Here is a 15,946-nt window from a genome sequence, read left to right as displayed (position 1 = left end):
CCTCAGAGAGCGCATGGAGAAGGAGTGTGGCTCAGTGGCAGGCTTGATTGTTAAACAAAGTTATTTATACATTTACAAATGTAATCTATTTAGCTTGACAACTGGGAGGCCCCCTTTGTCAGGACTGTCCACCACTGAGTGCTAGAGAGTCCATCCGGGAAGCCTCAGGGTCGACAGTATTAGTATCATTAGTATTACATGTCATTTATAAAGTGCTGTGGATTTGCACAGGAGCCTCAGGGCTGGCGAGTGTGAGCAGCTCAAGGGCCCTTCCCCTCCACTCCTTTCCTGGAGATGAGATTCATTCATGAAACCTTCCAAAAGCGAGGTTCAGGTGAAGCCATCCCTGCTTCCTGCCTGCAGGGATGGCCAATGGGCTTTTGGGGGATGAGGGAGAGTGCATCTGGAAAGAAAGAGCCTCTGACTGGACTTGCCATGGTGGGGTGCTGTCCAGGTCCCTGAAGAGGGGCTTCAGTGGAAGCAGGCTGTAGACCACCTTATTTGTCAGGGTCTTGTCCCTTTCCTGGCGTTCATCACCAGCTGTCCAAAAAGGTGAAGGCGGTTGCTTTCCTGGAGAGAGGGGAGAGAAAAACGTGGCAAGAAGTGTTCACCCTGCCCTTTGGTCTGCCTGTCCTGGTCCCTCTCTGGTGCGGAATGACATTCTGGGGGATGGTTCCCACCACTCCTGTTCATGTGGAAGTGCCAAGTTCAAGACAAGGGCTGAAACTGCAGTTTTACATTCTGAAGTGGGATTTGCTGCAATACTGTAGCCAATTTACTGGCATTTTCCTGATCTTAGGAAACCTTCTGTTCAAACTGTTTGGAAGAAATTAGATTTAAATTAACAACATCAAGATGTCAGTGTTTGTGGGGTTTTTTATTTTCCCTTAACTCTTGCTGTTACATCTTCTTTCTCTGTTGCTCTACATTACTATTTCATTTTTATCTGTACAGTTTGCAACATAAAATTCATTAGTTATACTAGCACTTAAATCATGTATTTCATTAGAATTAATAAGTCGAATCAATGAACCACTTTGCAATAACTTGATTGTAAATTATACTTATGCTAAACAAAGTTTATCCCTCGTGCCAACCTTGATTCTTGCTCTCCTCAGTTTTCTTTTGTAGCTTTGTCAATTGTTCAGGAAAACATTCCTACAATTATCTAACTTGGACACTACTTTCTTGAAACTTATCACTACTGCCATTGCTAATATTTTAACACTACTACTGTTTACTTTGAAATTTACTACTTGCAGAAATTGAAATTTTCCTATTTATTCAATACTATCATAAAATTTAAGTACAGTATGTGGGTCTGGGGAAAATTGATCAGTTATTTATTTCTCCCTGGTGGACTGTTTCTTTCAATCTCACAAGAGTGATCACTCTTGGTAAGGTGTGCTGCATCCCAGCTCCACAGATTTTTGGGTCTGGACAAAGGTCAGAGCACATCAGGTGCTCCTCCAAAGGAGAGCAGGTGGAGAGGTCTCCATCTGCTGAACTGCCCCCTTTAGGGACACACACGTGACACAGTGCCAACGCCACTCTGCGCCTCCTCCTAAGCAGCGTCTCATAGAATGATAGAGCTGGAAGAAACCTTGAGGGTCAATCTTGTCCAACCCTCTTTGGCCGCACAGGAAGACACCCTCAAAGCTCTTGGCACCCCCAGCCTCTGTTTGAAAACAGCCTCCAAAGAAGGAGACTCCACCAACCTCCTTCTTGTTTTTCAATTTATATCACTTTACAAAACATATCACACCAATATTAAAATCATTCAATTCGCTGCCAATTAGTTTGCAGGCAAAATACAGAGTGTTGGTTATTACTGCTTTGCCTTCAGGTTATCTACGAGATTGTCTCCTCCCATACAATCCGCCGTATATTCTCCGGTCCTCTGGCAGGCATGTACTCCAGTCAGCCAGGACTAGGCTGGCAACAGTCAGCCAGGGGACATTTTCTTCAGCTGCCTCTAGACTGTGCAATGACCTTCTGGGGGTCCCAGAGGGGATGTGGGGCCAAAGGGCTCTCACCTTTGAGGGGGTCATCCTGCTTCTCCTCCTCCTTAGGGATCCCTTGAAGCTCCTTCTCTTCTGCTCTCCATAGCCTGTGGAGGGAGCAGATGGCACAAAGTGTGGGGGGGGCTTGGAGCAGCTTCTCCAGCTCTGGCTCTTGTTCATCCCTTGGCAGAAGCCAGAGGCCCCATGGGATTCCTGGCTAGCCTGTCTAGTAGCCATGCCGGCCACATTCATGCCTGCCATTTTGTGCGCAAACATGTGGGCACACCCCACAGGGGAACCCCTCATTCCCTCCCTCACCAACAAGAATGCCATGCTCTCTTTGATGGGTTTTCTTTGACCATTGCTTTATGGCTATAGAGATGTTATTTTTTTTATATTATTAATAAAATATTTTTTATTCAATGCTGTAGAGATTTTCTACAGCCCCCTGAAAGATTCTGGCACATGAGGCTGTGGCTTTGATTTCCCTCCATCTACTGGAAAACTGGAGTAAAAAGCAGTCCACAGGTGACCAAGTAGGAAGTGCTGGAATACTGATGAACCCAGATGGTGTGGATGATTTCCAGATAGTGCCACCTCCTGTACCCATGGACGAAGGGCCAGCCTCTCCCTCGCCTCTCACACACACCATGTGTACAGCACCCTTCAGTTGCCCCAGGGGGTGCAGGGCAGAAGAACTGCCCCATTCAACAGGAAACCCACCAGCCCTCTCTTACCTTTCCTCAGATAGAGAATGTCATCCTCCTCCACTTTTTTGTTCAGCGTCATTGCTGTAACAGCTCACTGTGTAGCCTAAGCAGAAAGAAAGTCTGAGACCTCCGGACTTATGCTCTGCCTACCCTTCCACAACACGCAAACCCATGCCCCAAAACCATCATATTGGCCCAGGAGGCCCGGGATGAAGAAAAACTGCTCTCTCCCAGCTACCCCATCCAACACGAAACCCAGCAGCCTTACCTTTCCTCAGACGAAGAATGTCATCCTCCTCCAGATTTTTGTTCAGTGTCATTGCTGTAACAGCTCACCATATTGCCTAAACAGAAAGGACCACCCTGAGACCTCAGGAATTATTCTCTGCATCCCATCAAACCATCCCTTTGAAAACAGAGATTGACCCCTGGAGCACCACCCTTGTCCCACAACCATCTTCAAACCCAGTCCCAAAAACCTTTAGTCTCGCGTGCCGAAGGACCGGCCGAATCTGCGCCTTGTGACATGTGAGCCTGGCAGCTGAAAGGTGATGGGTGGGAGTGCTGCCACTGCCTTTGCTCCTTGCCCTCCGGGGAAACGGCCCAGGACTACTGTAGGGATTGCCTCCCCTCAAGATCAGCCATTGTGGCTTGAGTGCTGCGCCCATAACCCTTGTTGGGACCTATGGAAATGACGCGCAGTGTCCACCACGACCACCTGCAGAGTTCAACCACATCGACAGGACGCCAAGAAGAAGGATTCTGTGAAGATGTCTTCAACTAATAATGACTCTTACAAGTCTTCACTCTAAACGAGGGCTTTAATCTTCCTTTGCAGTATTTACAACATAGATATACACAGTGTATTGGACATCCGTCTCTAATACACACTATTTACACCAGCCAACAATAACACAACCTCTGAGGCAGCCACATTAACACACAACCATCTCACTGCCTCAGTAACAGACTCAGCCCACTCTCAGGCACCAACTGTCTCACTCTCCCTCAGTGACAGTTGAGAACTGACAGTTGACCATTGCATCAACATTCTGATGATGCACTGTTTGAATGCTGACACATTAGCTGCCACTGGAACTGTAAATTATCTGCACAATAGCTCCCCCTCCTGACACAACCATCTTGACCAGGCCTGCAGGAGAGAGGGGGGCAAGCAAAAGATAGTGTGCATTTTCAATAAACCTTATCCAACCAACCTTTATCCATCCAACTTGCTATTGTTCTATCTAAGACATGCAGTTGTTACCAGGCCTCCCTGGTAGAAGATTAACCATCCATTATGAAGCCAAGCCCTCCCTCCAGTCCATCTGCCTTGGTCCAGGCCTCGGAGGTAGAGAGGAACTGCTGGACCTCTTACCCTTTCCCTCCACCACTCCCTTCTCCTTCTGTGTCATGTCTTTTTAGATTGTAAGCCTGTGGGCAGGGATCCGTCTAACTAAAAAGATTGCATGTACAGCGCTGTGTAAATTTACAGCGCTTCATAAATAAAGGTTAATAATAATAATTGTTTTTCCCCTCCTGTTTGGTTTGTAACATCTTGCCTGATGAAGAATCCCATGGAGCTTCGAAAGCTTGCAACACGTATATTGTGCATTTCAGTTGGCCAATCAAGGTATCCCTGGTGGGTTTTTGTCTTTATCCATGCATTTTACCCACTTTACTCTCGTTAGAATTGCTCATCACAGTCAATGACAACCTTCCCAGTTTAAAACACCTCTAGACTGGGGGGGGGGGGGGGGTGATGGGAAAGATGTTATCATTCCTGGGGCTCTGGGTCAGTCTTTCCATCTTTTCCTGTAATGGACGGTTGCTCTAATAAAGTCAGTGGGGCTTCCAGATGCATTTCAGGAAGCAGAGGCTCAAAAGGGGGACCAAATAAACAAGGCTTTCAAGGGAGAGTTTTGCAAAAGGGGAGCTTATTCCCAGCCAGGAGTCTATTCCTGGAGTGGTCTTTGGAGCCCGTTTGGTGTCATGGAAACCCAATGGCTGACCTACTTGGTCAAGTCACACTCTCTCAGCCTCAAGGGAGGGCCATGGCGGAACCTCCTCCAAACAAACCTTGCCAAGAGAACCCAGGCTGGAGTCGCCTTACGGTGGCTATACTTCGGAAAGAAGGCCCACAGTTTAAACCCAATCAAAGCCCAGGGTTGGATTCCCAGATTGGCCCTGGAAACCCACTGGGCGCCCTTGGACACTCTCAAGTCACACTCTCTCAGCCTCTGGGGAAGGCCATGGCAAAAAAAGCCCTCTGAAGAAACTTGCCAAGAGAGATTTCCCCAGGGGAGAGACTCACATTTGGGCATTAAATGGCTGAGAGCCACAGCAGGTTTCTTGGACTCCATTTCCCAGAACCCCTGCCCACTAGCCAGGATGGCTGAGGCTTCTGGGAGCTGAAGTCCAAAGGGCTGGAGGCCCACTTGGGGCCCTTCTCAGCCAGAGGCCGTTGGGGCTGTCTACTTCAGTGCCTGATGGACTCTCCCTTCCCCCTCTTCCTTCTCTTGCTTCGTTTCTGTCCTATATTCTTGGAGAAATAATCCAGTTTGACACCAGTTTAACCGTCAGGGCCTTAAATGCTACGGAATCCCAGGATTTAATGGTTTTGTGAGACGTTTAGCCTTTGTGAGACGCTTAGAGAGCTCTGGTGCCTCACCAAACTAAAAAATTCCGTAGCATCGAGCCACTGAGTTTAAAGTTTAAATAATAAAGAGGCGTCGAAGGGGTTCTTCCACAGTCGTGGCTGTCAAAGGGACAGAGGGGCAGGCGAGTGAGATAGACGCCTCAACAGGCGCAAGGACCCCTCCCTCGCCAAGCCAAGGGAGTCATAGAGCTAGGAAAAGTATAGAACCACCTGCGTCACTGTGAGCTGATACAAACCATCACAAAATGGAGGCCTCGAGGAAGGCCTCCTGCAGTTCCCAAGGGAATGCTATAGCCAATTAAAACAGAGAACGCATATAAGGACTATGGTTGTTTCTATATCTCTGTGTGTGAATATGTCAGTCTATCTTTTTCTATCTTAAAGTCTATGGCGCACCTGAACGGCCCTAAAGCCTCTCTATCGCCCCCTTCTGGAAGGGGATAGCATAACAGTCGCGCCTCTGATTGAAACCTCTTTAACTGCTATGACTCTATACTGTGGAATTCTGGGATTTGTAATTTGTTGTGGCACCAAAGCGCTCTCTCTGTCTCTTACTAGGAACTCTTTGTCTGAAAAGGAAACTTTCTGTTAGGAGAAAAGGTGCCCATAATTATCTGTGACATACCCACCAACGGTCCTATTTTGGCTGCAACAATCCCCCTTAATCCTCTCTCATCCCAATATTTTGGAGGGTTTTTAAATGTCCCGGTTTCTCCCCCTTTCCCCCTTTGTCCTCAGTTGCTGCAAATGAAGTTCAAGATGGGGAAAGGGTTTGAAGAGTCAGAAAGGGTCCCATGAGCCCATCCAGTCCAACCCAGGGCTCAACGGAGGGTCAGTGCCTCCCTTCCAGGTGTTTGGCCTCTTTTGAGAAGATATCCAGGGAAGGCGACTCAACCATCTCTGTCTCTAAAGGAATGGGGTCCATTGCAGAACCTCTCTTGATTTCCAGAAAGTCCTTCTAATGGTCAACCAAAATCTACCCTCCAAGAACTTCCAACCATTGACCTTTTGGGACAGAAGAGACCAGACCCATCTCCTCTTCTCTGGGGCAGCCCTTGGGGTCATTTAAGGCGGCATCATGTCAGCCCCTAAGAGTCAATTAATGAGGGAGTGCGTCTTTAGCCATCTTAACCACACTCTGAAATCTTGACCCATAATGTACTGTGAGACTGCTCTCAGCACAAAGAGAGAGATCTTGTCGCCCCTTTGAGACTCACTGGAAGAAAGGTGGCAGCATGAGCTTTCTATGCATCTGGTGCGAGGATGCATCTGAGGGAGTGGACTGAAGTCAAGGAAAGCTCCTGCTGCTAACTTCTTTCTTTAGTTAGTCTCAAAGGTGCTACAAGATCTCTCTACACAGAGATTCTACAGACTAACACGGCTATATCTTTGAATTCTGACACTATTAGTGTTGTATCTTGGATTCTGAAGTTATTTTCCAGCACAAGTTGGCCCTTCCTGGTCTAAGGAGCAGGAGCAGCCGGGACCCAGGGATGGTGAGGGAGCCCCATGGGCCTCCCAGTCCTCCTTCCAGGGGTTCCAGGGATCCTCTTCCTCCTCTCTGCCAAGGAAGGAGAGAGGCAGGGTCTCCATCATCCACGGAACCAGAGCCAGCGTTTCCTCCCAGTGTTGCCAACAAACCTCAAAGATAATTCCCCAAACGTTTGACCAAAACTCACCAAATCCTCACCAAATATTCAGTCAAAATCCCCGAAAAGTCCCCATAATGTTAATATGGCAATAAAATGTAGCCCTAATTGAATAAAAATAATTGGAACTTATTTCAACTCTCAAAATTACCATTAAAACCAACCAAAGAATCTTTTAGTCCTTATAATACTTTTAAGATGTTTATTTTGACATGAAGGGGGTCCAGGAAACTTTGTGCCAAATAGAAACGTGTTTGGCTGCAACTGCACTGCAGAAATAATCCAGTTTGACACTCCTTTAGCTGCCCTGGCTCAGTGCTAGGGAATCCTGGAAATTGTAGTTTTGTGAGACATTGAGCGTTCTCTATCAGAAAGAGCTCTGGTGCCACAACAAACTACAATTCCCAGGATTCCCTAGCACTGAGCCAGAAGAGTTAAAGGGGTCACAAACTGGATTATTTCTGCAGTGTGTTTTGGACCTTAGTTATTAAAAATGCTCAAGGTCCAATCCATACTGCAGAAATAATCCAGTTTGATACCGCTTTAGCTGCCCTGCCTCAGTGCTAGAGAACCCTGGAAATTGTAGTTTTGTGAGAAAGAGCTCTGGTGCCACAATGAACTACAATTCCCATGAATCTGAGGAAATACGCTTAAATCTAGGAAAGCTCATGCTGCCAACTTTTCTTTCAGTGAGTCTCAAAGGTGCTACAAGATCTCTCTATCATCATCACCATTATTATTATCATTATTGAATCCAAATGCATTAATTACCACAACATCAAGCCATGATACCATTATCAACTATTGCCTTTGTGTGCCTTAAAACCTATTTCTGACTTGGAAATCCTAAGGCAATTGGGAAGCCAAGATCCCTCACTGCTCCTGTGCAACAGGCTCAAGCAACCCACACAGCTTCAGGGCTGCAAAGCAAGAGAGCCAAGCTTAGGAGAAGAAGAAGCAAGCAACACTTTGTGCTGGTTGCCTGCCTCCTGGCCCTTGTCTCCCGCTTTGCGTCTGCCCTGGCTGAGAGCCTGACAATTCCTGAAGGCGGGGGCAACCACTGTCCTCTCTCTGATTGGCTGAAAACTGTTAGACCAGGGGTCGGCAACCCCCAGCCCGCGGGCCGGAGGCGGCCCGCAGAGGCAGCAGGACCAGCCCCAGTCCGGTCCTGCCGCCGCCGCCTCCTCTGCCCCAGGCCACACAACCCTCCTCCTCCTCCACCGCGCGGAGGAGGAAGAGGAGGGCCGTGCAGCCTGGCGCAGAGGAGGCAAAGGGGGAAGCCCTGCGCTGCCCTCCCCGCCTCCCCGCATGGACCTGCGCTTCCCTCCCTGCCTCCCTGTGCAGGCCTGCACCGCCCACCTCCTTCTCCTCTGCCTCCTCCACCCCACCCCCAGGCCATGCGGCGCATGGAGGAGGGGGGAGGAGGAGTAGGGAAGAGAAGGAGGAAGAGGAGAAGGAAGAAAAGGAGGGGGGAAGAGGAGGAGGGGGGAAGAGAAGAAGAGGAGGAGGGGGAAGAGAAGAAGGAAGAGGAGGAGGGGGGAAGAGAAGAAGAGGAGGAGGGGGGAAGATAAGAAGAGGAGGAGGAGGAAGAGAAGAAGAAGAGGAGGAGGAAGAGGAGGAGGGGAACGAGAAGAAGGCAGAGGAGGAAGAGGAGAAGGAAGAGGAGGAGGGGGAAGAGAAGAAGAGGAGGAGGGGGGAAGAGAAGAGGAGGAGGAGGAGGAAGAGGAGGAGGGGGAAGAGAAGAAGGAAGAGGAGGAAGAGGAGAAGGAAGAGGAGGAGGGGGAAGAGAAGAAGAGGAGGAGGAGGAAGAGGAGGAGGGGGAAGAGAAGGAGGAGGGGGGAAGAGAAGAAGAGGAGGAGGAGGAAGAGGAGGAGGGGGGAAGAGAAGAAGAAGAGGAGGAGGGGGAAGATAAGAAGAGGAGGAGGAGGAAGAGGAGGAGGGGGGAAGAGAAGAAGAAGAGGAGGAGGGGGAAGATAAGAGGAGGAGGAGGAAGAGGAGGAGGGGGGAAGAGAAGAAGAGGAGGAGGAGGAAGAGGAGGAGGGGGGAAGAGAAGAAGAAGAGGAGGAGGGGGAAGATAAGAAGAGGAGGAGGAGGAAGAGGAGGAGGGGGAAGAGAAGAAGAAGAGGAGGAGGGGGAAGATAATAATAATAATAATAATAATAATAATACGTTTTATTTATAGACCGCTATTCCGCAATGATCATAGCGGTGTACAGTGAAAATTGAATACAATACAAATACAATGTGACAATTAAAGCAGGGAGAAGTCTCGTCCTTCAGACAGTCCCTGATGTTGCTGGGTCTGCCTGATGGCTCCCTCTGAGGCCGAGATGACAGTTGAAGAGGGAGGGGCCTCTTCCTTCAGGCAGTCCTTGATGTTGCTGGGTCTGCCTGATGGCTCCCTCTGAGGCCGAGATGACAGTTGAGGAGGGAGGGGCCTCTTCCTTCAGGCAGTCCTTGATGTTGCTGGGTCTGCCTGATGGCTCCCTCTGAGGCCGAGATGACAGTTGAAGAGGGAGGGGCCTCTTCCTTCAGGCAGTCCTTGATGTTGCTGGGTCTGCCTGATGGCTCCCTCTGAGGCCGAGATGACAGTTGAGGAGGGAGGGGCCTCTTCCTTCAGGCAGTCCTTGATGTTGCTGGGTCTGCCTGATGGCTCCCTCTGAGGCCGAGATGACAGTTGAAGAGGGAGGGGCCTCTTCCTTCAGGCAGTCCTTGATGTTGCTGGTCTGCCTGATGGCTCCCTCTGAGGCCGAGATGACAGTTGAGGAGGGAGGGGCCTCTTCCTTCAGGCAGTCCTTGATGTTGCTGGGTCTGCCTGATGGCTCCCTCTGAGGCCGAGATGACAGTTGAGGAGGGAGGGGCCTCTTCCTTCAGGCAGACCTTGATGTTGCTGGGTCTGCCTGATGGCTCCCTCTGAGGCCGAGATGACAGTTGAAGAGGGAGGGGCCTCTTCCTTCAGGCAGTCCTTGATGTTGCTGGTCTGCCTGATGGCTCCCTCTGAGGCCGAGATGACAGTTGAGGAGGGAGGGGCCTCTTCCTTCAGGCAGTCCCCGATGTTGCTGGGTCTGCCTGATGGCTCCCTCTGAGGCCGAGATGACAGTTGAGGAGGGAGGGGCCTCTTCCTTCAGGCAGACCTTGATGTTGCTGGTCTGCCTGATGGCTCCCTCTGAGGCCGAGATGACAGTTGAAGAGGGAGGGGCCTCTTCCTTCAGGCAGTCCTTGATGTTGCTGGTCTGCCTGATGGCTCCCTCTGAGGCCGAGATGACAGTTGAGGAGGGAGGGGCCTCTTCCTTCAGGCAGTCCCCGATGTTGCTGGGTCTGCCTGATGGCTCCCTCTGAGGCCGAGATGACAGTTGAGGAGGGAGGGGCCTCTTCCTTCAGGCAGACCTTGATGTTGCTGGGTCTGCCTGATGGCTCCCTCTGAGGCCGAGAAGATAAGAGGAGGAGGAGGAAGAGGAGGAGGAGGAAGAGGAGGAGGGGGAAGAGAAGAAGGAAGAGAAGGAAGAGGAGGAGGGGGAAGAGAAGAAGAGGAGGAGGGGGAAGAGAAGAAGAGGAGGAGGGGGAAGAGAAGAAGAAGAGGAGGAGGGGGAAGATAAGAAGAGGAGGAGGAGGAAGAGGAGGAGGGGGAAGAGAAGAAGGAAGAGGAGGAAGAGGAGAAGGAAGAGGAGGAGGGGGAAGAGAAGAAGAAGAGGAGGGGGGAAGATAAGAAGAGGAGGAGGAGGAAGAGGAGGAGGGGGAAGAGAAGAAGGAAGAGGAGGAAGAGGAGAAGGAAGAGGAGGAGGGGGGAAGAGAAGAAGAGGAGGAGGGGGAAGAGAAGAAGAAGAGGAGGAGGGGGAAGATAAGAAGAGGAGGAGGAGGAAGAGGAGGAGGGGGAAGAGAAGAAGGAAGAGGAGGAAGAGGAGAAGGAAGAGGAGGAGGGGAAGAGAAGAAGAGGAGGAGGGGGAAGATAAGAAGAGGAGGAAGAGGAGGAGGGGGAAGAGAAGAAGGAAGAGGAGGGAGAGGAGAAGGAAGAGGAGGAGGGGGAAGATAAGAAGAGGAGGAAGAGGAGGAGGGGGAAGAGAAGAAGGAAGAGGAGGAAGAGGAGAAGGGGGAAGGGAAGAAAGAAGAGGAGGAAGAGGAGGAGGGGGAAGAGAAGAAGGAAGAGAAGGCGGAAGAGGAGGAGGGGGAAGAGAAGAAGGAAGAGAAGGAGGAAGAGGAGGAGGGGGGAGCAGAAGGAGGAGGAGGAGGAGGAGGAAGGAAGAGGTGGTGAGTGGCCAGAGGCCTCAAGGTTTTTTAAATTTTTATTTTGGGTGCTTTTAATGCTAACAAGTCTCCCTTGCTTTGACAGTGATAGTGTGATGATGATGATGATGATGATGATGATGATGATATGATTCAGCTTGAGAGGCATGCATGCAGTTTCTGAAGCCAAGAGAGTGTGACTTTCCAAAGTGCCTTTTCTTTGTGTTTTTGGTTCTTTAATGGTGGTATTGATATCAGAAAGCCTCTGAGGCAAGGCCAATGTAAACTGCTGTGATTTTTACAAACCCATGCGCAGTGAAGAAAAACCAAAGTCCCTTGACCAAGTACACACTTCTGAGAAGTACACTTGGTGCAAGAACGGTGAAACCAGCTTAACATGTTAAATATGCATAGCCATGTTAAACCATGCTAAGTGTTAAACCCAAGGGGTTTGGTTATGGAATAAGCCTCTGAAATATGCAAGAGGCCACATTAAGTAAAGCCATGTGAAATGCCCAAATGTGCTGTTGTGTGTGTTTTGGAATGCAGGTTGGGGGTGTTTGGCCAGAAAGGGACCGAGGAGGAGAGGGCGGGCAAACGCCTCCTCCTCCCCGCAGGGCTTCGGTGGAAGCTCCGCCCCCGACATGCAGCTCTGCCCCAGAGGGTGGAAACTCCGCCCCTTGCATGTGGCCCCGCCCCCAGAGGGTGGAAGCTCCACCCCCTGGCTTCCACCACCCCAGTTGTCTGAGGGACAGCAACCCGGCCCCGGCTCAAAAAGGTTGCCTACCCCTGTGTTAGACTCCAAAGAATTGGTTGCTCTGCAGCCAGCCTCGCTCTCAGGCTGGAGCTGAAATGTGCAAAAGTCACCAAATCTTCACCAAATTAGAGCCAGGCACCAAAATCACACCAAAGGCTCTGAAAAGTACCCATTTTGGTGTGAAAGTCACCAGATTGGCAAAACTCTCCCCCTCTCGCTCGCCCTCTGCTGGCGGAGGAGGGGAAATTCCCGGCGTTTCCCTGCACTTCCCAAAAAGGCCATCAGGAGTCGCTGCGGAGGAGGAGGAAGAAAGGGAGCCCAAAGGAGCAGGGAGGAGGGGGGACCTCGATCCCTCCTTATTGATAACTGCACAAAGTCCACAAAGGCAGGCACTGGGACCCCCCAAAGGAGACTCCGGGTCTCCCTCTCACCTGCCCCCCCCCCGCGGGCACTGGCTGTCCCCCAATTTCAACCCACCCCTTAAAAAGGAAGGGGGACCCCTAGCTATCAGAACGTGAGGCTGGTGGGACAGAGGTATTCCCATGGGGGAAAGGGATTCCCCTTGTGGGAGTGGGGGTCCTGCCTTCCTTGGCCCCCCAGAATAAAGGGGGATCCCCCATAGCCCATGCCTACAAGGGTACAGACCTGGTGCGGCTGTGTGGCCCAGGCTGTTGGGGCACAGCTCTTCTTATGGGGGAAAGGGGCTCCCTTGTGTGAGTGGCCCCCCAGAATAGTAATAAAGGGAGATCCTCGTCCATAAGCCAAAAGGTAGAGCGCCGGTGCGGCTGTGTCGCCGAGGCTGGTGGGGCGGGCCTATTCACGGGCGCGGTCCCACTACTGATCGGCGCGGGAGCTTTGACCTGCTCCGTCTCCGACCTGGGCCGGTTCACCCCTCCTTAGGCAACCTGGCGGCCCCCGGCTCCCCGGGGCTCCCCATATTGACGCCGGACTTAGTGCGGACACCCGATCGGCATAGCCCCCGCCGGCCCAGAACTCCTCGGCTCAAGACGGCCCGGCGCTCAGCCTCCCCGCAGCGGGATTACAGGCGCGCGCCACCACGCCCGGCTGGAAAACTGAGCGGCAGACAGAGTACTAGAAGGAGAGGAGGCGTGACGTCACAAAAGGAAACACGCCCACGGACACGCCTACTCCGTAGAGAGAAATCCAGAGGGGAGGGGCACAGGGGAAAGGATACACGCCCACCGTCACGCCCCCTCCTCCTCCCATTCCCAGGGGCTCAGGAGGTGCCTGAAGGGAAGAGGCGGGGCCTAGACTGTGACGTCAGCTCCCGGGGCGGAGCAGAGTGGTTAGTAGAAGGCGCCTCAAGCGAAGGGGCGGGGCCTCGAGCGTGACGTCACCGCGTCTCCATTCCGGAACGTGCGCAGTGGCGAGTGCCTGGGGGCGTGGCCTGTTCTGCGCGTGCGCAGTCCTTCCCGGCCTTTCTCTCTCTCCCTCCTGAGCCGAGCGCAGGGCTCCTTCCGCGTCCTCTCCGTTCCTCCCTTCCTTCGCCATGGGCCACCAGCAGCTCTACTGGAGCCACCCGAGGAAGTTCGGCCAGGGCTCCCGCTCCTGGTGGGTCCCTTTCCCTTTCCCTTTCCCTTGGGCATGATTATGGGGAGGAGAAGGGGGGTCTGGTTCTCGTGTGAAGGGCCTGACACGTGTCTGTCTCTCTGTCCCTCCGCTCAGCCGCGTCTGCTCCAACCGCCACGGCCTCATCCGCAAGTACGGCCTCAACATGTGCCGCCAGTGCTTCCGCCAGTACGCCAAGGACATCGGATTCGTCAAGGTCCGGAAGGGGAAGCAGGGAGGCAGGACTACAGCGCCCATCGTCCCCTGGGAGGGGGGCCCCAGGGGACCCTCTTTGCGGGGAAGGGGTCGCACACCGAGGGACTGCAGCCCCCATCGTCCCCTGCCCTCTCCCGCAGAGGAGGGAGGGAGGAGGAAAGGGGGCGCCCTGGAGAGTTAAGGAGGACCCCTGGAGCCCTTCTTTGGGGGAAGGGAAGGGGTGGCACACTGAGGGACTGCAGCTCCCATCGTCCCCTGCCCTCTCCCACAGAGGGGGAGGAGAAAAGGGGGCGCCCCTAGAGAGTTAAAGAGGACCCCTGGAGCCCTTCTTTGGGGGAAGGAAGGGGCCGCACACTGAAGGACTGCAGCTCCCATCGTCCCCTGCCCTCTCCCGCAGAGGAGGGAGGGAGGAGGAAAGGGGGCGCCCCTGGACAGTTAAGGAGGACCCCTGGAGCCCTTCTTTGGGGGAAGGGAAGGGGTGGCACACTGAGGGACTGCAGCTACCATCGTCCCCTGCCCTCTCCCGCAGAGGAGGGAGGGAGGAGGAAAGGGGGCGCCCCTGGACAGTTAAGGAGGACCCCTGGAGCCCTTCTTTGGGGGAAGAAAGGGGTGGCACACTGAGGGACTGCAGAGCCCATCGTCCCCTGCCCTCTCCCGCAGAGGAGGGAGGGAGGAGGAAAGGGGGCGCCCCTGGACAGTTAAGGAGGACCCCTGGAGCCCTTCTTTGGGGGAAGGGAGGGATCGCACACTGAGGGACTGCAGCCCCCATCATCCCCTGCCTTCTCACGCAGGGGAGGGGCTCAGGGAGGGGGAACTGCAGCCAGGGAGCTCTCTGTGGAGCCCTCTTTTTTTGGGGGGTGGGGTCCTGGGTACTCCCGAACTGCAGCGCCCATCACCCCCTGCTCTCCAGCCAAGTGAGGGAGGGGGCTGCATCCCAAGGGGGGCTCCCCAGTGGGTTCACACAGAGCCCCTGCCCCCGGGAAGCCCAGCCAAAGGCCCTTGCTTTCATCGATTGGGGGGTGTCCCTGGAGGGGTCAGTGTGCCTCCTCAGCTGCAGGGAACCGCAGCACCCATCATCCCCTGCCCTCATCGGGAGGGAGGGGGCTGTGGGTAATCCATACAAGGGCCCCCTCTCTGCCCAGTCAGTTCACAAAGAGACATCCCACCCACTCTGTGAACTCAACTGGGAGAAGGGGCTCATGGGGGGCATGGAGGGATATCCCCCCCCCCGAGGCAGCAGGGCCCTCTCCACCTTGGTCTGCTTAGAGATGGGGCTACTGCGGAGCCTATGGAGCCGTGATGCCCAAACTTTGGTCCCCGAGGTGTTTGGACTTCAGTTCCCAGAATTCCTGACTACTGACCAAGCTGGCAGGGGCTTCTGGGAGCCAATGTTTGGGAACCACTGCATAGAGCAATGCCAGGCCTCCCAGGTGAGGGAGAACTGAAGGGGCTGAAAGACAGACTGTTCCATTGCTGTATTATCATCATCATTGTTTACTTATATGCCCCCTTTCTCTCAATATAGGGACTCAAGACGGAGACTCGTCCGGAATCTCAGGACGCAAAGGGATCTGGCGGCTCCTTTTGAGGCGAACCAATGAGAGGAAGAAGTTAGCAGCCTGAGCTTTCCTCGACTGTGTCTGCTCCATGCATCTGATGAAGGGGACACGGTTTACGAAAGCTCCTGCTGCTCACCTCTTTCTCTCAGTGGGTCTCAAAGGCGCTGCCAGATCCCTTTGCCAAACTGGAGGAAGTTGGGAGGCGCCCGAGTTAGTGGGGCCATTTCACAGGTTGTTTAACAGGGCAAAGGAAGACCTCAACTCTTAGGACAGTAGGTTGACACTCACTCCCTTGGCCTTTTTCTTTCCCTCCAGTTGGATTAAATGAACACTTGGAGAAGCAGCTGCCAAGCCTTGGCTACGGAAGGACTGGCCTTGGAGGTGGTACACATTCCTAGGATATCCAGGAGCGTGTGAAATGGCTGGCAGACCTGGCGGATTTCTCCAGATGAACATCTCTTGCTGTACATGCGATTGTGTATGTAAGAATAAATAATATTTTGTTCATCCTGGGGTTGCCTCTGTTCCTGACTCCCTGCTGACTACGCCTTTTGAGCTCCCAAAGAGAAGCTTCTGTCGCTTGGGGTAAGAGGAGGAGGTTCG

The 15,946-nt window shown here is 52.8% G+C and overlaps 1 protein-coding gene, 1 long non-coding RNA gene and 1 other non-coding gene across 4 annotated transcripts; 1 reads left to right on the top strand and 2 right to left on the bottom strand.

Annotated features, from left to right (window-relative positions):
- Positions 1–23: 23 nt before the first annotated feature.
- On the bottom strand, positions 24–5,051 carry LOC149315324 (uncharacterized). 2 transcript variants are annotated; one of them, XR_016281167.1, is made up of 5 exons: positions 5,028–5,051; positions 2,982–3,057; positions 2,741–2,816; positions 2,037–2,110; positions 24–570 (listed from the first exon to the last, which is right to left on the bottom strand). It is a non-coding gene; the product is annotated as an uncharacterized LOC149315324 (long non-coding RNA). The 2 variants fall into 2 exon arrangements; XR_016281166.1 differs by lacking the exon at positions 5,028–5,051 and having other exon boundaries at positions 2,982–4,187.
- Positions 5,052–12,768: 7,717 nt separating this feature from the next.
- Positions 12,769–13,065, bottom strand: LOC149315323 (signal recognition particle RNA). The gene has a single exon (XR_016281175.1).
- Positions 13,066–13,431: 366 nt separating this feature from the next.
- Positions 13,432–15,850, top strand: LOC149315322 (small ribosomal subunit protein uS14). The gene is made up of 3 exons (XM_089522964.1): positions 13,432–13,571; positions 13,686–13,785; positions 15,659–15,850. The coding sequence occupies exons 1-3, from the start codon at positions 13,510–13,512 to the stop codon at positions 15,665–15,667; spliced, it is 171 nt and encodes a 56-aa protein (XP_089379090.1). The 5' UTR covers positions 13,432–13,509; the 3' UTR covers positions 15,668–15,850.
- The last annotated feature ends 96 nt before the right edge of the window (positions 15,851–15,946 follow it).

This window comes from Sceloporus occidentalis, unplaced genomic scaffold, assembly GCF_023333645.1.
Source record: "Sceloporus occidentalis isolate IW3139 unplaced genomic scaffold, rSceOcc1.0.p SCAF_4, whole genome shotgun sequence".
Taxonomy (NCBI): Eukaryota; Metazoa; Chordata; class Lepidosauria; order Squamata; family Phrynosomatidae; genus Sceloporus; species Sceloporus occidentalis.
This window is presented reverse-complemented; position numbering and strand designations above follow the sequence as displayed.